We start from the raw sequence: 21,241 nt of genomic DNA, 5'->3' as shown, positions 1-21,241 counted from the left end.
AAGAGGCAATTCTTAGTCACAGAAAATCTTGTTGTAGAAATATTGTGTACACTAAGGTCCTAGACCAAGGTCTAGGGAGGCATAGACCAAATTACCCCAAAATTTGAGGTTTTGTCTTTGGACAGGCCATATCTACCCTCAGATTAAATGACAAGAATCAAATTAGCACTGGAGAAACATTACAGGTCTGCCAAAGGCTATGATTAGTCCCAGACTGTGACCCCTTAGTCCTACTGCACCACCCTGTTCCATTTTTCCAGCTGTTTTCTCTCAGGAGTTACACCATCCTTGGCACATGGACTGTGTCTTGTATGGATGCCCACCTTGGTTCACAATAGGCTTTTTTCTTTGTATGTTAATCAGGAAGAGGCTTCCCACTCCTAAATAATTTTTAAAAACCAAGATTTTCAAGCCAACGCTGTGTCCCCAGAACAGCTGAGTCAGCAGTATTGCTGTCATGAGCCAGTTCCGCTCTCCTGCTGAAGTGGCAGGGAAATGTAAATTATCTGCTGGAATAATGATTCAGGATCGGGTAATCAGAGGCTGCTGGATAATTGCACAAACATATCCGCATTCATCTCAGCAGCTAAAGTCAATTCCTTTGGCAAGCACCTGCCTTGGACAGCCTGAGGCCATCTCAGGACACAGCTCCAAGGATGGAGGAATATTCAGCAACAGGCATGTGCAGAAGCAGGACTCAAATCAGATGAGATCCCAGAATCCATCCCAGCTCATTGACATGAGTAGCTCAGCCCTGTAGACCTCCAACCCAACACAAATTAATGAGACTAATCCTCCAAGGAGAAGCACTAGGATGGACTTGCCTTTTATAAAGCAGGTGTAGGAAATTGCTCCTACCAGAGTGTTTAATCTTGGAGAGAGCAAGTCATTCAATGGGTGCTGCCTGAAAGGCACAGGGAAGACAAAGAACACTAGGAGAAGAAAATGTTCCCATAACAGTCCCAAGAGCACAGGTGAGAAACAGGGCACATCTCAAACTGTAACCAGAGAGCAGCTGAGCAAGTCCCAGCTCTCAGTTCAGCTGGGCAGGCACAGGCCTCTCCTGGGAGTGCAAGGGAAGCTAATGAGGAGGTGTCAGCAATTAGAGAGAGCCCAGCCTCCCCTGGAACGTCCAGGTTTAACAGGGTGAGCAAAGATCTGGGTTAGCAAAGGGAGGAAGCAAGAGAGCTGACAGAGGATGTCAAGGCAGAGCTCAGAGATACACTGGATGCAGATGGAAGTGCACTGTCCAGGCAGGATTCAAAGGGTTAGGTGATGGCATCCATGCACTTGGTCACCTTCAGACCTGTAGATGGAAAAGGGTTTTCAGGAGATGCTCAGCTAGCCCAGATGAAAGATGTGGGGACATGCTCACTGAATCAAGGAAAGATCAGCCCAGAAACAGCCCTTCTGCTGTCCCATAGTGACTCTGACATTTGCACTGAGGCTTCTTCAGTGCTGTGAAAATAACCCTGACAGAAGTATTTCCTCTTCAGTTGTAAAATGCTTTGAAGAGAGTTGGTACAAACAGCAATTGTTTTATTTGATTGAACACAGCCAAAGAATATACCTGGGGCCTTGGGCAGAGTCTTGGAAATAGATGTCCCAAGCCAACTTCAGAAAATAAACTGGGCTGTCTAGACCCCATATCTTAACCTGCAATGTGAAATGGAAGTTTGAAATATCCTCTTTCTTAAAAAGTAATAAAAACAGTCTCTTAATGTGTGTTTGCAGGACACATAACCCAGACCTTTACCTAATACAGACCAGGAATGTAAAAAGAAACCCTTTAATTCTGTGACACAGGCCCTCGGGGACTTCTTTCTCTTCACTCTCCACTGAGTTTCCATGTGTTTTACTTGAAGGGGACTCATAACCAGCTAAAACAAAACAAGACTGGTTCATAAATGTAGTCTGAGGTTGGCTAAATTGCAAATTTAGAAAGAAGAAAAGCCACTAAAGTATTAAATCAATTCTTCTATTTAAGAGTAAAAGCACTATGAGAGTAATTTATTTAGAAATTATTTGGACTGGGGATTTCCATTCATTAGTTGTGCTCTATCATGACAACCTTAGAAGAAAATCAATAGGAACAGCCTTTGCGTTGGCAACTTAATAGTTTCTTGTGATAATATGGGGTCATTACTGCATTCAGCATGACTAAAATTAGATTGTCAGACTATTATGGAGGGGAGAATAACGCCTTCTGTTTTAATGATCATAGGAACGTTTTATAGCGTGAACCATTAACTGCAGGAGAGCACAGGTCAAAAGGGTGTCCCTGTACAGCATGAGGGGCCAGGCTTCACAGGAAGTCAGAAGAGCAATATCCTGCTTGATTAAAAGTGAAAAGTGAAAAAGCTTGGGGTTTAGTTCAGCTGGTTATGAATCTCCACTAACCACCATTTCCCGTTGTATCAGCTCTTCCAGCATTCACTGAGAGCAAGTGGCCTGGATTAACCTTCTGTTCACTGCAGACTCCCCATCTGGGCCATGGACAGGGTTTCCACATCCCTTATTTGTCCTTAGATCTGAGTCACCTGCTCCATTGAGAGCTACCAACATTTCCATCCCACAGCTCCCCACAGAGAAGGGCAGCACCCTTCCCTGGAATACCCTCTCATCCCTGGTGCTGCTGGGGAAGCCTGTTTCTACCCTCCAGCCATGTGGCAGGGCCAGAGTGAAGGAGCAGGTGTCCCATATCCTGGCTGAACAGCTGGTCCAATGGAGGGTGCAGCTCTCAGAATAACATCCTGCTCTGGCACTAGACCACTTCCTTTATCACCAAGTCCACTGTGTTGCAAAATTTGTGTAGTTAAACTCTTATGGCCCCATGAGCTTCTCAGCCTCTTCAAAAGTAATTGAGAAAATCTGTGAGCTTAAAGGGGTTTTTGTTTCTGTTGCAACTGATGGAAATATAAATAGTTTATATGGTTTCTGTTACATGAATTGGTCTTTCTCAATGTCCGTTAAATTCAGAATGAGTCTGACACTGAAAGGGTGTGAGTTGGCTTATTGGTCCAAATACCTTTATAACACAAATCAATGTGGATCCACTTTTCAGAAAACTGGACACTACGCAGTAAAACCATATAAACAGAACCACCTGGAGGCAAAGTACTCATTGATGTACCACTCTTTACTTATAAAAGAAGACAGAACTACTGCACACAATCAACAAAATGGACCCTGGGTATCAAAATCCATACTCAGTCTATATCTTAAAAGGACCCAGTTTTTTTTCCTAAAAGTGATTATGTAGTTGTTATTGACACACCAGTTTAACTGCCAGCATGAGTACAACCAACAGAGGAAAATTATCTGCCTTCCAGTATTTGACCTCCCTACAGATCCCCCAAAACTGTTTGCACCATTTTTTCTGAATACATTGATAGAAATATCAGAATGAACAAATCAATGGTGATAATGAAACAAAAGCTACTTTGTGTCTCTAAATTGAACCGTGAAGGAAGTCCAGCTAGACATGGGCATGTATGAATGGGATCCCAGTGTAAGCCAACTAAATTGGTCCATGAAAACTGTCAGGATTACTACATGCCTAGGGTTATATGCCACCACTGGATATATATTTTCCCTGTCTTACATGGGACTGTGCTCCATGAATAGTTCTGCTGACAACAGGAAGACAGATTCCAGAGCAAAGTGTTTTGTGGTACAATGGCATCAGAGCTTGGCTCCCTGATAGTCCACATTCACAGGCAGATACCAGTGACTGCTCACTGCTGCTGTTCTCTACATGCCACACATGCATGCTTGAAAACAAGGAGTTAGGTGACAATCTGCAGTGCAGAAGCCCTCAGCGATGAAAGACTGTAAGTAGTAATTGAGTACAGTGAGCAGTTAGCTCCTGGCAGGGATTTAAGTGACCTTCCTCCTCTGAAGGAGCTTTGGATTTAAGCTCCATGCAGATGAGACTAATGAAACTCTTCAACCTAAAAACTCAGTGGCAATTAAATGTGTTATCCAGTTTGCAGAACTGTGTACGTGTGCAACATAAATGTGGAACTGGCATGCATATGTATATATATGATTATACCAACCAGTTTCTCCTGTTAAAATGCAACAAGAATGAAAAGATCAAGTCTTTTCAAAATAAGAAATACCATGAAGTGACTTTTTATGCTGTGTACCATGGCTTCTCAACCCTTCCCTGTGCATGTTAGGCAAACCCAGACATTGCTGTTGGATAAACATTGAGGTAGACAGTAAGTCCATTGTCAACAGTTCACCCTCAGTGGGAACTGGTGTGTAACACCATCAGCTGCGGGTGGCTGCTGTGTTGGTGATACAAATGGAACTGGACAGGTTCGGCATAGGATGTCAGGTTTAGTGTGGCTTTTCCTTGCTCTGACAACGTTTTCTACCATGGCCTACATGGTAAATGCTCAGGTTGTACTTAGGCTAGAAATGGGTGGGTATGGCTAGTTTCAATCCCACCTGTAACTGTGGCCTTCACAGCTAATTTCAGCCTTCCTGAGGCCTGTTAAAAGCAACATAACAGCACTTCATGAACAAAAAATAATAGGTAAAATTACAGATTTCAAGAAGGGGGATACAGAAGGAAAGCTAGATACCTCTTATTTTTTGGGTACCCAGGCTGAGAATCTTTCCATGGGGATTATTTTTTACAGCCTGGAGCATCTGCTTTCTAAAAGCCAAACCTTGTTAAAGTACACATCTGTACTAAACAACAAGAAATTATGCATGGACCCCACACTAGAATGCCAGCAGCAGAAATGATGGAAGGAAACCCCCTGCATCTTGCTGCATGCCCAGCTATGCATTCTGCCCAGAGCTATTCCAGTTAGTTCCTACATCCAGATTAATATGGACATCCTCACCTTGATCCCAGGCTGGGCAGACTTGTCCTCAGCCCCTGTACTGCAATGGAGACATATGAGGTGGTCAGTTTGGCTTGAAAATCTGCATTATATCACCCCTTTCCAGTAGCCACACTGCCAGCAAGTCTGTGCCCCTAATGCACAGTATAGGCTCCCCTTTACCTAAAGTGAAAAAAAATAGAGACAAAATTTATTTTAAAACTTTATCTAGGGAAAAACTGTCTGAAAGTTAAAATATCTTGGAAGGAAACACATGGGTGTCTAGAGCAGGGGATAAAATAAGCTTTATTCCTTTTGTACACCAAAAGATGTCCAGAGGATGAGTCTGAAAAGTTCCCAACTCCACATGTATCACTTGTACCTAGTTGAGACTTGGTACTTTTGCAAAACAGATGCAAAGGCTGCTTAAGCTGAATGCCTGACTTCTACATGGCAACATTTGAGGAGAGCTTTTTTCTTGACATATTGATCCTGAACCCATGAGAGTGATGAGTGGAGCTCACCAGTAATTTAGAACCCCTTGGCTGGAAGCAGCATGCTGTGCTCTGGTGAGCACTCACAATGTCCTAGCAGGTTTCCAGAGTAGCCCAGAGCTGCCTGGGAAGGAAGGCTTCCTGAGCTGCCTGTTCTCTCCTGCACCTCCATAAGCCAGGGCAGCAGTACAGAAATTCCCATTGAACCCAGGTGATTCAATGCCTCCTGAAAGTGCTACTTTCCCCTTTATTTCTTTTTCTGGGAAAGATGGAGTGGGTGGGGGGGATGCTGTAAATTCAGTTAAATTGCTACAGGGATGTCATTGCTTGCTTTCTAAAGAGGCTTCTCGGTTGCCCAAAGCTCATGCACAAGAAAACCCTTGAGAAAGCTGAGTGTGTTTGCTGTACACATGGTACATTGCTAAGGCTTGTGGCAATTCTAGAAGGTAATTTAATGTGTTGTTTTGTTTTTTTTTTTAAAGCAGGCTCTTTTTTTCCTTTTTTTTTCATTTTCAGTGGAATGAAGAATTACTCTTGAGGATTATCATGAGCTGGTGAATAGGCACTGGAATAAAGCTCAGGACATATGAGTTCCATTTTCTCCTATATTAGCTGCAAAATTCTCCCCCAAATAATTTCAACTCTCTCTCCCCTTGCTTGTCTAGACAGTAGAGTACTGAAGGCAAGAGGGAGGCTGCTTCTCCCTCTGGGTGAAATCTGGTCTGACTGAAATCAACAGCCAAAAGCTTGCAGGATGCAACCCTAGCATCACTGAAGGCGGTGGCAAAATTCTGGCCAGCTTTAGTGGGGCCTGAATGTCACCCTAGGTATTTCCACAGTGCCTAATTTAGCAGAGCCTTTATCTCAGCTGGGGAGGGAGATGCCCCTGTAGTACAAATAATGGTATTTATAAAGTACCTCTCACACACACACAGCACTCTACAGTGTGGGGAACGTGACAAAGAACAGAGCTCCTGCCCAGCAAAGCTTCCAGCAGCAAGGCAGGAATGGATAAATTATAGGAGAAAATAACAGCGACAGGTACCATCTAGGCAAAAGAAAAGCAGCATGTGGTAATTGTAGCTGGAACGCTTCATGGAGCAGCTGTTTTTCAAGAGCTCTCTGAAGAAGGAAAAATGAGGGCTGGGCAAACCTAGAGAGGCTATTGCAGGCATGTGGGTGGTAAATAAACTGTCTGAGGCTGTAGAGTCAGGTTTAGCCTTGAGTGAAATACTGCAGGCGTTGTGGAAAGTCTTAACCATAAGGATTTCTAATGAAAATCTTGACAGACTTTTAATGATACAACTGCTCCAGAGGCCTGTAATAAAATGGTGAAACTTCTAACATTTTGGGCTGCCCTGATTGCTCAGTGCTGCCAGATTTCACCCTGACAGATTGAACTTTAGCAGTTCGATTTCCAGACTGAAACACTGCCAGGATGATACCGCCTCTGCTCCTCAAACATTTATTGTGTGTTTTTCAAATATCATACCATAGTCCAGGGCAAATAGCACACATTTTGGTTCATACTTTGTAACACCTCAGACCTCATTGCTGTGAGGAGTGAGAAAGCTCTTTGGTAGCAGGCTCAAAACTGTCTCTTCTTTTGCCAGGGGACACTTGAACTGGCTTCAGCTGGACCGCCGGGTGCTGGAACATGACTTCCCCAAAAAGTCAGGACCGGTTGTTTTGTACTTTTGTGTCAGGTAAGTGCCCGATGGCAAGCCCTTCCAATGGGATACAGCTACAGACAGCCCGTTTCCTGAAGGCCAGGAAGTGAGGCTGTCAGTTTCTCAGAAACACCTGTGGGCAAACAAACACTTCCACAGAGGTTTCTTTTGAGCTTTTGGCTTTGCAAACTCCTCTCACACAAGTGTAAACAAGTAGTAGCCACACCGACACCCATAGCTGTCCACAGGGAAATGTTGTATTAGGGCAAGATCAGATGTTATGTATTTACACTTCTACTTGTGGGCTTTGAGCTGGAAAGTCCAAGCTGAGTAGGATGGCAGAACAAAGCCCTCATTCTGTCAGGATAACCCACTTGAGCCAGCAACCTGCAGGGAAAACACTCACTTCCTCACTGGTGAGCCATCACTTTCCTCTGGATTGTGCCCACAGTCCATTCTGTCAGAAACCAAATTGATCCCTGTACAGCTCTGGCATATTCACCTTCTGAACTCAGTGCTGCACTGAATTACCTATAAATAGCAAATGAAGGCATTTTATGGCAGCCAGTTGGTTTCTACATGGCTGGACCAGACTATAAAAGTTTTAATGAAGATTATGGCAGTTTGGGAGCTTCATACTTCATCTGGTATTTTTACAAGGAACTGTTAGTGTTTGGAAGCTTCTGGAGGCTGCCAATGCTCTTATGCACACAGTGCCTTTGCCTCCAAGGGAGATATTTTCTAAGAAGACAAATTTGCTCCTGCAGCTTTGAAACACCCTGAGAGAGGCCAGGGGCTGGGATGGCATATGTACAAAATTAAGTTGAGGGTTTTGACTTACTTTTAATGGATAGCTCATGTCTAGAACAAGCCAGTGCAGCGTAACTGTGTCTTTTAATGTTAGGCTTTCCACTCCAGTGTTATATTACATCTGACATCACTCTCATTCATTCCATAGTACCCACAAAAAATGAAGACCTACTTTTGAGTTTCTTCCCCTTGAGTGAAGCTTTTATTTTTTTTCTCCGCATAGTGATTGTCATTCATTTAACTTCCATTACAAGTCAGGCTTTTTAGAAGAGACTCTGTTTTCTTCTGTCCCCACATTTAGTGGTGGATATATCTTAGGACAAATCAAAACTACACAAAGCCCTGTGACTCCAGATTTAGCCTGATATCTCCCAAGAGAAGAATGTAGTCAATACTTTGAGTGCTTCAAACTGTAAGGGTAAATCTAGAGCTGAGCATCTTCAGTGTGTGAGATCCAGATCCACCTGTGCTTAGAACTACACAAAACTGTTGATGCTCATTAAGAATATGGCCAGTCAGTTACCAGACATCCAGGGGCCAAATTGGGCAGTCTATGCTAAAACAGGGATCCCATGGAAAGCAGAGAAAGCCCTGAGTGAGCAAGAGCTAAGTGCTGGGCTTAGGAGTGGAACTGTAAAATGTGTGAAAGCCAATGCTGTTGAGCCACTCTCATATTCATTTCAATGACCACTCAACAAGCATAAATATTGCCATCTGTATTGTTTTATGAAACTTGGCAGCACAGTGGAGACCAATCATTCTAGAGGGATCCCAGCCAAAAGACATCTTAGGATAGGGATCCATATAACACTGAATGAGTGACCCCTCCTGTTCTGGAATCTCAGTCCAAAGGGAAAAATTCACCATGCAGTGTATGCATGTGTGAAAACCAGACTGACTCTGGCTTATACTCTTACTGATGGCAGTAATGAGTGGATCGTCACACTGAGTTACAATTTGGATTGGACTGGGAGCCTGATGCCTCAAGAGTTAGGAATGGGCATTAACTTATAGTACCTTTTCTACTGCTTATTTGCCTTATTGATGTCAGATACTGGCAGAAGTTGAAAAAGTTTCTCAGCACATAAGGAGTTCCCATGTCCCTCCCTAAATATGATCTGAGCAGAAGGCATTTGAAGACACCAACTCCAGCCAGATGGTTGAAGTTGGAAAGGCCCCACATATCTGTTACCCAGTGGTTTCAGTTTGGGCTTGAGAACTAAAGCAAGGGCTGAAGGAAAGGTTCTAAAGCGACCCACTCATAGAGAGAGGTTTATTTTCACAATCTGGGGGTGTGCAGCAGCTTGCAGAGCCATTCCTAAACATACCAGAAACAGAATGCTCCCTCTCCCCTGCTGCCATCAGGCAGAAAGCAGAGAGAATTAATGCCGTACTACCTAATCACAAATGTGTTAATTTTTAAGGAACTGCGTGCCCATGACACCTACTATGACACAGGTAAAGTGGTTACTGTGGTTGCAGATACCTTTTTGCATTACCTCTCCCAGTCATTGAAGCTGACAAAGCTTAGGTTGGTGCTGGGAATCCTAAATGGGGAGATACAAGTAATATGAGTAACTGGATGTGCCAAATGCTCATGATGCAGAATTCTGTTTACTGCATCATACTACTGGATTTAGTAATTGTGTGGGTTTTTCCCTCTAGTCGAAGTAAATGTACAGTTCAGTCACACTGCATAACTACTGAAGAGATGAAGCCTCAGGCAAGAAAAGTAAAGGGTAGTTTGTGAAGAGGAGAAGCTACAGTGAAAACATTTTCACCTTTAATGTGACCATCATATGGTTTTTACCCTCAATATTCGTGAAGGGCAGCATGCCCACCAAAGATTCCACAGATTTTAGCCTTCTCTAAACGTACATTTAAAGGGAAGCCTGCCTTCTTAAGAAAAGTCTTCTTGAAAGAACTGTGCCGAAAATAGGAAGTTTCACAAGCTTTGCAGTGTGAAATTCTCCTCCCTTTTTTTAAATCTCTGCAGCACTGTTGAAGCTTTGTCTTTTGACACACATTTCCTTGGGGTTTGACATCGTCAAACACTGATCTCCAGTGTCTTTCCTCTCTTCCCTTATCAAAGACCAAAAATTTCACGGCACTGTGTCAAAGGAAGGGGATTTTAGAAGGATGTTTTTAGCATAGGTTTGTAAGAAATTGCTTCTTCCATTGTACATTTACACAGCTACTGAAGCTTTGCTGTGTTCAGGTTGTCATCTAGCACTTCAATGAAAGCTTACCACTGAGAACAACATAGGAATCTAGGAAGTAATCAGAAATCTTGGGCAGCTGTGAACTGCCCCATGGCTATTGTGCAATATTATTTTATAAGACTCTGCTAGTATCTGTTTACATAGCTCTAAAGACTCACATGAAAGCAAGAGGGAATGCCATGTGTCTTGTAGGGGAGGAGGGATGTTGGGTAACAGAATGGGAGTGATATTAGTTCTCACCTTAGAATTAGCTTCCCTGGATGGCTTTCTATAGCCCTGGTTGCTTGGTTGTTGGTGAGACTAATTCTTCCTGCCTTAGAGGGTTTACAAGTCAGATGAGAGTCATCACTGATGTCCAGGAGAAGCAAAGGATGGGGGTGAAGAAAGGAGGGGTTGCCTGATTAGTCGATTTTACAGTCTGGTGTTTTGAGACCAGAACAGAACGCAGAAAATGTACCTGAGCTCTGGGGTAAAGTGCAGGAACCTAAGCACAGTGTCGAGATGTGGGCAAGCAAAGGAGGTAAATAGAGATTGCAGGGGTTCAGTTGCAGGTACATCCTTTTGGCTGGGAAAGAAGAATTTTGCTTGGACTCATACAGACAGAAGGAAGGCAAAGTTACTCCTTTTTGTCTAAAGCTGTGATGTGGGGGAGAACCAGAGCACAGACATGCTGTTTGCTCATGGAAAGCAAAGTTGGCCAAGCTCTGCAGTGAGTTCTCATCCACAAACAATGGCCATATGAGATTAGCAATCCTTAGCAAAGGAACCACCAGCATGGGTCTGATCTCTTTATCTTCTGTATGTTTGTCATGCTGTTAATTTATATGAACAAGCTTAGCAAATAAAATTCACTCCACTGGTGGATCTTTTCCCAGGAATGAATATATTTGTTCTCAGGGCAACTCCACCAGCTAAACAGTGAAACTCACTGTAGAAGTCGTCACACTAAATCAGAATATGTCTCACATGGAAAGGCTTTTCTTTCAGAAAGGCATGGAACAAAATGTGAAATAAATCCTCAATTCTCAAATACACTGTGGGGCAAAGTTTGTATCTATGGGCTGGCAGTATTCTCACAAAGGAATGCCTGTGTTCAGCAACGTCTGGCATGTGTTCATATGTACTGGCTAGGCTGAAGTCAGCATGGGAGCTTTGGGGGCTCAGGACTCTCAATATTGAGGCCAGACATTTTGCCAGGTTACCACAGTTACTACAGAACAAAGTGTCCCTAAATAAGAGACTGGCACTGAAGTACAGAGTGCAAAGCTCATGGGTGTCTGTGCTCCCCTTAACTCAAAGGAACATAACTGTCTGCACTTGTGGTGGTCCGGGTCTGAGGCAGGTGGGGCAGGTGGGCAGTCTGAGATGAGATCCATCACACCAGAGCTGAGATCTTTACCTGGCAGACAGCTCTGTGTCACAGCTAATTAGTGCAGCCTCCCTGTATAACCACTGGGAAGAAATAGGCACCTTTCAGGAACAATTCATCTGACTTACTTTACCTGACTCATTCAAAGATGACTGCTTTGGAATTCACCAAGTTTCAGGCTTAAAAACCTGTATGTCTTCTCTGACCTCAGACCCCTGCTTAGATGTAGGCATATTCACCTGATTCATCCCTCTGTCCTATCAAGTCTATAAATTTAAAATTCTTTTTTCAAGCAGGATGGCACAGCCAGGGTTGAGGAAGCGATTCCTATCTACACAGTTTCTCCAGGCTATCTAAATTGAATTGGACCAGATTTCAGCTGTTAATGAGGCCTTAGGCTATTTTAGTCTTTCAGCCTTTCATTATAGGCATCTTTAAACCCGTATTCCATTAGAAAAAGACTAACACTAAGGCCATTTGGAAACAGATGACCTGGGAAGGATGAGACGCGTTGTTCTTCGTAGGGCTAGCTGGACCTTAGAACTTGTCTCTGAAATGCATTTCTGCCTCACTTACAGGCCAGAGACACTTACCAGGTGCAGATACAGAGCATCCTGCTCCCAACTTCCCCAACACGTGGGATCCCAGCACACCATGGCTGTGTATGCCACTCACATCCACTCAGCTTTGCTTCTCTCCAAGAAATCAGATTAGGGGTTGTGATGATGGGAGCCTGCCTTGTCAGGAAGAGCTGAATAGAACCACACAAAATTAACCTCAGCAATTTATTTCGTTCACACATAATGGGCTGTGTTTCTCCATCCAGTTTTCCGCACCAGAGAAGGGTATGTGGTGCTCCAACACTTTGCTGCAGGCAGGGAATGAGGGAATCAACAGCTCTTGTCTCCCCTCTGAGGAGGGAGGAGGAGCAGACAGCCCTTTTTCTGTCCCATGGTGTGAAACTGTGTTTACAGGGACTAGAGGAAATGCACAAACAAATTATCAAACACATTAAATTTGCAGCCAGAGGAGAGGAAGAGAAGTGGCAAAATTTGCTCTCACCCAAGTTTCATTATGCCTGTTACCACGCCAGAGAAGTTGCTGGGGCAGAATTACATATACACAAATCACTGTACTCTTATGCTCTTCCTTCATCCTGTGCAGACCTCTGCACTGTAAGGAGGGCAGTGCCAGATCCCAGTTTGCCATGGAGCTTGATCATCCCAGGAGAGCTCAGGGAACTGCCCTGAGATGTTTCAGCACCTTGGGGCGCTCCATCCATATTCTCATGGCTAGCTGTCTCTTCCCAGAGCTCCTTGCAGCTGTGCTGTCTTCCCTCATCCAATGCCAGTACCAGTACTGAGTCAGAAACTCCCTGAATTTGTGCTACATATAAGGGGAAACAAAGAGCCATCTCCTGCTCACATTATAGCTCTACATCTCCATGCACTGCTGTGAGATGCTGTAGAAACAGTAGCAAGAAAAATAGAATATTGAACCCACATAATCAAGCCAGTTCCACCAAGCTGTTTTCAGGGGCTCCTGTGAGCTGCACTGTCTATGAAGTCCATGCCATAGCCCAGATCTCCTTGCACAGCATGTGTTTTGCTGGTTGGTGTGCGCCAGCTGTGTGTATATTAAGCAGGAAGATCCCAAAAGCCAGCAAACCCCCTCCTCCCAGCTAGTCACATTGTATAAATACAGCCACTCAGACCTTGTTTGTGCTGGAAGACAAAGCTCCCTGCAGACAATTTATTGCAGCCTTCCCAGGGTGGCCCCCTGCTCTGTTCACCCGGGGGAAGGTGTAATAAATTGCCTGCGGGGAGGCTGTGCTCCTCAGAGTCTCTTTAGATATGAGGTACTTCTGTCCAGCCAGAAGATTTACTTGTGTGAAAACCGACCTTTGCTTGAGGAAGGGAACTAATGGGGCTCTGCTACTTAGCACACAGCTCTGAGCTAAGCCATCCATTACACACACATCTTAATAGCAGTCTGGCTCTTGAGTCCCATAACATCATTTCTGTTTTCTGCTTAACTAGGAATATATTTGTATAAGTGAGCTGTGTTGAGAGAAGGGGATAAGTTGTTTTCCCTTTCCATTCAGCCACCCGAGGGGGCAGAAAAAAATGACATTCTGAAAATTCGTTGGTTTGAGTGTGTTGATGCTGGCAGCATTGTCTTGTCTAATTTTGGGAAGCATTTAGACTGCATAAATGCTGATAGGTACCATGCAGAAATGATGGATTCTGTCAGTGTAGGATTTGTAGCTAATTTGGATCAAGCTGCAATAGCTGTGTCGGTGCCTACACACGGATTCTCTGACTGGGTCAAAGTCACGCAGAATTGTTTCTGTTTTCACTGCAATTTGTGTGTTCATAACTTACATCAGTGGGTGTGATGGGCTGTCATCAGTGCAGCAACAGGAAGGTCTGCTATGAGGGGTCCTATCACTGTGGCATTGACCAAGGGCTGAGTCATTAAATAAGTGACCCTCATGCCAGTTTTGACAGACAAATCATACCTTCATGTGCTGCTGACAACACATGGGGCAGCTACAGGAATTTCTATTCCTAAATTGGTCCAAAATCCTCAGATAAAAGATACTCTCTAGATGCTGAGGGGTGGTGTTATGCAAGACAGTGCACCCAGCAAGTTACCTGTAATAGCCAAAATGTGACTCTTGGCAATTACCAAAGATCAGGAAAGGGCTGTGCTGATGCTCAGGAGATTGAGGGGCAATTCCCCTGGTGACTGAGGGAAAAGAGGAGGAAGGCAGTGTGCTGCTGTGATCCAGTCACTGCCCTCACCTCACATTTGGGACAGATAAGCACATGACTCTAAGCCAAGAGGAGCTGCCGCATCTTTTTTGTACAAAGATTTTGTACATCTTTTGTACAAAAAAAGATTTTGTACATCTTTTGTACAAAACCACATCTTTTTGTACAAAGATGCATTTCTCTTGCAAGCCAAGCTAAGTTCCAGGGGACATTGCAGTGGTGGAGCAGTTAAGAGACTATGTTGACCTGGGTTGCTGCTCTCATAGCATGGGCAGGCCAGGTTCCCCGTGGAAGCAGAGGACTTAACATACTCAAGTCAGTGCCTTTGCTTGATGCTGTAACCAAATTTGAGGGAGGAATGTACCTGCACTACCACCTTGATTCCTTTCCTTCTCTATGTTGATACTGGAGCACTTGGTAGTTTGCAGACTGCCAGGATATACAGCCTGAAAGAGATGAAGAGAGTTGGTCTCTATATATATTCCAAAGCAGATCCCTAAGTATTTTGTACATGGAGAATGAGGCATAGGAATGAGCAAATATCCCCAAAGCACATGGTTTTCCAGGGATTCAATGCACCAATATTTTAGAAACACCAAGAAAAATTACCTGACAGTAGGTAAAGATGCAGTCAGCTTCATAATATAGTGCAGCTAGTGAGAGAGAGGAGATAGGCTCAGGTTAAACAATATCCACAGCTTTTTATTTTGTTAGCTGCTGTTCCCTGTATATCTAGAATCAAATTTACCTCCAGTTTTATGACTTTCCCTGCAATGAGGTAAAAGTTGACACAGGTCTCTCTTACTGCCTCCTGTCCCCTGGTGCTGGACTAGGTGGGCCTGGGCACAGCACAGGCATGAGGGGCAGGACATGGGTTCCAAAGCAAAATGAATGCAGAAGGGGAGGTAAATGGAGCTTTTTAGCTGATTTTAATTCCTGACTGATAACTTAACAGGCTAACTATTTAGCATGAGCATTGTCTGCTTTTAAGTGTCAGCACATAAAAGTGTGCACCCATGACTATTAGCAAACAGGGCTGGAACATAAAAGGAGCTGTGCAGCCTGTGCTGCTCAGAATACTCATTTAGCATGAAAAACTGGACATAATGGCATCTGCATTTAAGGCCATTATACCAACGAATACGATTTTTCTTTTCCTGTTAGTAAATGGCCTCATATTTTTCAAATTATCCTCTGACGTTCTGAATGGCATGGTGAGGGATAATGAGCCAGACCCAGGATGGATGAGGCAGAAAAGGGGTGTTCTCCTTTACCCATCGCTTTGTAATACTGAAATAAAGAGGTAATCCATTGACAGGGTCACTGAGATCTGCTGACAGCTCTGTCCTGCATCCCAACCAGATCAAAGTCAGCCAGCTGAGAAAGACGTGGATAGAAGTCTTTTACTAGCTAGCTTCCACCAGACTCAAACTTCACAAGAATGAGGATGGTATCAATGCCCCAGGAAAGATAAACACCTGAAATAGACAAGACATCCATTTGCTGTGGTCATGTTTTGAAATACCATTGTGCTGAAGATCACAGTGAAGTATTTTTACCATTTGGCAGGTTCTGCTTGGAAGTAAACACATGGGCCTGTGCTCTCAAATGCTATGACAGTCTATCTGCCCAGTCAGCAACTCGACTGCTGAGAGCCTGGTTCCTGCTAGGTGATAGATGGCCAAGTTCAGACTGACAGGATATGTCTAGGTCTGAGTGTTAGAGGCAATGCTAAATATTTTGTGTTCGACAGTTTATTTTGGTGTATGGAGATCAAGAGTGCTGCTTATTTTTTCTCTCACTGTGCACACAAGCACCCCACCAGCTCAGGTGCTTGGCAGTCCTGATTTCTTCTATTCTCACTGCAAGGACAGAGCAGTAGTGTTCAAACACTTTCCCAACACTGCTGAATTTGCCCATCTGCACACACACACACTTGGGTTCACAGATGAGACTGGCAGCAGCAGTGAGGATTCTCCATCTCCTGACAAGCCACTAATCAAACTGGTGAGTCCAGGACTCAGTCAGGCACTTCTCTGACCCATGAGTCAGAAATGGGTGGGCCTGTGTGTAATGCAAGGGAGAAATTGTGGTAGTACCAGTTTCCCCACAGCAATGATCAGGAGCTTCCACAAGCACCACTGTGAGTCTGTGCTTGGCTGGTTACGATGGGAATTGCCATTCATCACAGCATGAGGGGGCTTAAGCTGTCTCAGAGAGAGTTGTCAGTTAACCAACGCTTAATAGAGAGCAATCTGATCAGTACGAGACATGTCCTCTCAGCTAAAAAGACTTAAATGTTTCAGATGCAGCAGCTTCTGAAGTCTTCCAAGACACCTTCTGCAGTACTCATTATTATTTCCCTGCTGCTGAGAGGGTGCAGCCAAGATAGGCACTTTGTGTTCATTATCTAGCATAATATTCACTGGTCTATTTAATTAATGCTTAGAAAATGTACTTGATGAATTACAAGTTACTGGGGGTGGGGAGGGAAGAGGAATGCAGAAATAGATTAACATTGGCTGATCTTTTAAATTTTCTCAAAAATTATTCCCTTGGTTTTCACACTCCCCAAGTCTCATGGAGTGTTCCCCCTTTCCTGTAGAGACAGCTAATTTCTCACAGGCACAGTTGCTGGCTATCAAGGAACCTCTTGTCAGAGCTGCTGGAGGCAAAACTATTTGCTGAGCGTATTGCAAGAGATGCAGGTAGTAGAGTAGAGGTCTTGGACACATGGTACTGCCTGTTTCCCTGTCCAGCCGATCCATTATATCCCAGATACATCAGCTTCACATCACATGAAGGAATGCTGCTCTCTGGGGAGTCCTTAACAGAAATCTGAGAGCTGCCTTTCAAAACTGATGATCTTGAAACATGCCTTGAAAGGCTCCTAAGCTTAACAGGCAAAACAGATAGAGGGGGGCAGAAAAGGGAGGGGTGTTTTCTAAGCCCAGCTCAACAGCCCAAGCAGCTAAATGATTTTCTGAAGGTCACAAAGAAATTTGTGTCTGAGTTGGGAATTCAATCCAGATTTTTGTTTGGTTGGTTCATTGCCCTAGCAGCTGGATGCTCCTGCCTGCCTCCTTAGTCATTGACATTGGTCATTGTAAAGTGTGGGCTCTTTCACTGTTCACAGAAGATGGAAACAAGAGATGTGACAGAAATTAGTCATAAGTGAAAAAAAAAGTGTCTTTCCCTGCCCAAGTCCTTTTTGTCATTACTGCACCAACTGTGAATTCAGGGTAATCTGCTCCAGTTCAGGTTTTCTAAGCTTGCCACACAGAAAATTCCATAAGAGCTCCCTTTACAAGTCTGTTTTCTTTTAAGTAGCACCAATCTCCTGGTGCACATGTTCTGCATTGGTTTGGGTGCACGTGTGAGAGCCAGTAGCTCCCCAGCTCACTCTCCACTCTGGAAATCACTTGAGAATTGGGCTTTCTTTGTGAGATGAAGTATCGTGTGCAGGCTCTGTGCTCCCAGAGACTTAATTTTGTACAGAAAACGATCTATGTCCATGTGGAAAGCCTTGGGAAAAGTCCCCTGCAGCCGTAAGAAATGCAATATTGCCCTCTAGTGATGATGAGAACGATCGCGTTTGAGCTGGTGAAACAGCTTTTGGCTAACCTTCACTGGGATTCATAATGGAAAAAAAGTTCTTGTTCTCTTCTGACCTTGGAATAAGAAAACTTACCATCATAACTCGGAGAGCACTTGTAGCAGTGATAAGAAGAGAAGGTTGTTCAAGAGCCACAGAATGTGTAAAATTACCATTATTCTCCATGAATTCAGCAGATGAAAAGCCAGTTGCACTCAGAGAGCAGATCTAGTAAGAAGGTTCCTTTTTTAATGAATCAGTTTTTTAATTTCTAAAGCCAAGTATATTTTTCATTAAGAGAGGAAAAAAATAAAAGTGTTTTAAGGACAGGAGGTGAAACAATGAAAACCAGAAAAAAAAAAAAGTTTAATCTTTGTGCTTCATCATCACTACATTCAAATATTTTTGGTGTTTTGTGGGTTTGATTGGTTCTTGGTGTTTCCTTAGGGTTTATTTTATTTTATTCAGGTTTTATTTTTATTTCTCTTCTGAAGGGGAAGAAGGAAGGGTAAAACAGACAGGAGCCTTTCAGCAGATGAACAAAATGTTTCTCTCACTCTAATAAGCAAGGAGTTGATTCTGCCTGTCAGGAAATAAAGTGTTTTGAAGAGCCTTCAGAGGACACTTGGAGCACTACAAAGCTTTGACCTTTGCCCCTAAGAAGGTTACACTTAAGGCCCTGGACTCTGCAAATAGTTGGATGTGGACAAACCCTTCAGCGTTTGTGTGAAGCCTCAGGAGTGTCCACAGGTCTGTCTGCTCCCAGACAGCGGGGTCAGGGAGTGCAGTTTCTCTGTAACTGGACCCTGCATGTCAACCCAGATTTCTAAGGAATTTGGGTTTTTTAAAGTCCCTGGTGCAGACACCATTTCCATGGCACCTTTCCCATTCTAATTGCCTCTGACAAGGCACGATAGTACTGGAATTTATGTAAGGAACATTGCATCACTGCACTGCAACTTGAAGATCACTGCCAAACAGCATCAGCAGACAGATCTATTTATTTTTCCTTACCTAAAACACTAAGTAAATGAAAAATTCGCCTTAACATTCACTGAACATATCCAGTAACATTTCTCTGTTACTACAGGAGCACACAACATACCTCTGTGGAATGATCAGTTATTAACATGGACAGTATTCAGAGCATTTTTTTTCCAAAAAAAAACAGATCTCAAGGCAGAATTAAGGGCAGGAGTCAATTCTCACAAAGCTCTTGCAAAGTTCATTGCCAAAACATCAGACCTTCAGAGCAGGCAGGACATGTAGTACTGAATAAATTCATACATATCATGGGCTTTCAACATAATTGCAAATATTTGGGGCAATCAGCCAATGCAAATGAGTGGGTTTTTCTGACCCTGAGGATTTGAGCTTTCTCCTGCATTCTGAGAAGTCACTTCAGTTCAAAAAAATTAGATTATGATCATTCTCTGTCATCCCTAACATTGTTATTCATGGTACTGGTGAACTGTATAAGGTTAGTAACTACTGCCTTACTGTGAGACCATAGATATAATATGTAAAGAACCCTTTATAAAATTTGCTTTATGCAGAGCTGAAGGAGACAGGGAAGGAATTCAGAAGAGCATTTCTGAAGGTGAATATTTTACAAGATGCAAGTTAACAGCACAGAATTGTTGTGATAGGTAAAGGAGTGATGAAGAAATGCTGATGGTGAAAATGTGATGGCAAAGAAGTTTCAAGAAATCAGAATAAAAAGCTTTATTATAAGTCTAAAAACAAAACAGAGAATTACTTAGAACCTAAATAATTCACCTGATGATTCCTTTGCTATGGCTGGGGTGGTGGTGACTGATCACATCCTGGAGCATGCACGAGCCTCTTTCACCACCTCAGTCTGCTATAATGGAACGAAGTTCATTTGTTCATGACTCCATTGACCACATTCTTCATTTAATAAGTGTATTTCCTTGTTTTGTACTAGTTCCTTTGTGTCTCACCCTTCTTGCTTTCCCTTTCAGGTTCTACATTGAAAGCATCTCCTATCTGAAGGACAATGCCACCATAGAGCTGTTTTTCTTGAATGCCAAGTCCTGCATCTACAAGGTGAGGGTTTGGGGAGCTCTGGGTGGCACCGGAGTGGCCTGAGACACCTGGATCTGCATTCTCTGCCCCAAAATTTACACTGCTCACACCTGGACTTCCAGATACAACCTTCTCCTCCTCCTCCTCCTCCTCCCCCTCACACTATTCCCTCACTCCTCTGGCTCCAGCTGCCACCTCACTTGGCAGCAGCTTTCCTGTCAGAGCGTGGTTCTGGGGTCAGACGGCTCTGGAAGTAACTCTTGTGGTTGGCAAGAGGGAATCTGCGCTGCTAAAATTATAAACTGGCTCGTATTCAGAAGGGAATGTCTGGTTCTGTGTAAAAAGCGCTCTCTGGGCCGAGCGGCTGTCGTGAGGGTCTCCGGCCCGCAGAGGGAGGCAGTGCGGCGCGGGCGCCATCTTCGGGGCCTGGGCAGCGGTGTGAGGGAGGGGGGACATGGAGAGGGAAAGATGGGATGGCCTCAGTTGGAGGGGAACCGCAGGGATCGTCGAGTCCAGCTCTTGGCTCTGCACACATAAACCCCAAGAATCTCACCATCTTCCTTAGAGTGTTGTCCAAACGCATCTTGAACGCTGTCAGGTTCAGTGCTGTGACCACTTCCTGGGGAGCCTGTTCCAGTGCCCAGCCACCCTCTGGGTGAAGAAGCTTTCCCTGACATCCAACCACTTTTCAGTTTCATGTCATTCATGTCACTGCTCACCAGATAAGAGTTCAGTGCCTGACCCTCCACTTCCCTTTGTGAGGATGTTGCAGATCACCATGAGGTCTCCCCTCAGGCTCTTCTCTAGGCTGAACAAGCCAAGTGACCTCAGATTTGTGGGACAGGAGGAGTTTATGGATTTATGTGAGTGGGGTAAAGGTGTCTGCAGATATCCACCAAAGATTGCCTTATAGTGGGACAAGCCATGCACTCAGAAATGGTTTTGTGTGAGTAATTGCTCTCCCTGGTACAATCCTGAAAGACCAGGCTGCTGTCCCTGGCACTGCAGCTCAGAGCAGCCCCTTACAAGGTACTGTCTGTGCCAGAGGTAACGGCGTCCTGGCACATCCTCAGCTTGGAGGGGTGCCCACAGCAGAGCCATGAAGCTGATCCTTCTCCTGCCACAAGCCAGCTGTACATGGCAAGGTCCAGAAAATCAACCAGCCCCAGACCACACTGAGGAGGAGATTGGCAGTGTTCAGACTCAGCCAGGTGGGCTGGATGTGTGGGACTGGGAGAGGTTTGTCAGCAGCTGGGATTCCCTGGGAGGAACCCTCCTACCTCCCTCTGTGCTGGCAGAGGCCATTCCTGTGACTCACCTCCATCTGCCAGAGAGGAAATGGTAGAAAAAGACAGATGTAGTCAGGGAGAGATTGTTCTGCCAATCCCACAACCCTCAGTACATTTGTGACCTC

General features: G+C 44.2%; 1 protein-coding gene and 1 long non-coding RNA gene across 9 annotated transcripts in view; one reads left to right on the top strand and one right to left on the bottom strand.

Annotated features, from left to right (window-relative positions):
* The window catches only part of FRMD4A (FERM domain containing 4A), a 383,203-nt gene that overhangs the window by 285,561 nt on the left and 76,401 nt on the right, over window positions 1-21,241 (top strand). For all 8 annotated transcript variants that reach the window (XM_086886548.1, XM_086886549.1, XM_086886550.1 and 5 more), the window contains 2 exons: window positions 6,949-7,041; window positions 19,764-19,848. In XM_086886548.1, the coding sequence (XP_086742674.1) occupies window positions 6,949-7,041; window positions 19,764-19,848 (178 nt within the window). The remainder of the gene's footprint in view (window positions 1-6,948; window positions 7,042-19,763; window positions 19,849-21,241) is intronic.
* Window positions 341-20,887, bottom strand: LOC147653411 (uncharacterized). Its single transcript, XR_015286081.1, has 3 exons — window positions 19,558-20,887; window positions 14,548-14,629; window positions 341-5,024 (listed from the first exon to the last, which is right to left on the bottom strand). It is a non-coding gene; the product is annotated as an uncharacterized LOC147653411 (long non-coding RNA).

Source organism: Cyanistes caeruleus, chromosome 4 (assembly GCF_971803275.1).
Source record: "Cyanistes caeruleus chromosome 4, bCyaCae1.hap1.1, whole genome shotgun sequence".
Taxonomy (NCBI): Eukaryota; Metazoa; Chordata; class Aves; order Passeriformes; family Paridae; genus Cyanistes; species Cyanistes caeruleus.
The sequence above is the reverse complement of the archived record's forward strand: the minus strand, read 5'-3'. Positions and strand labels throughout refer to the sequence as shown.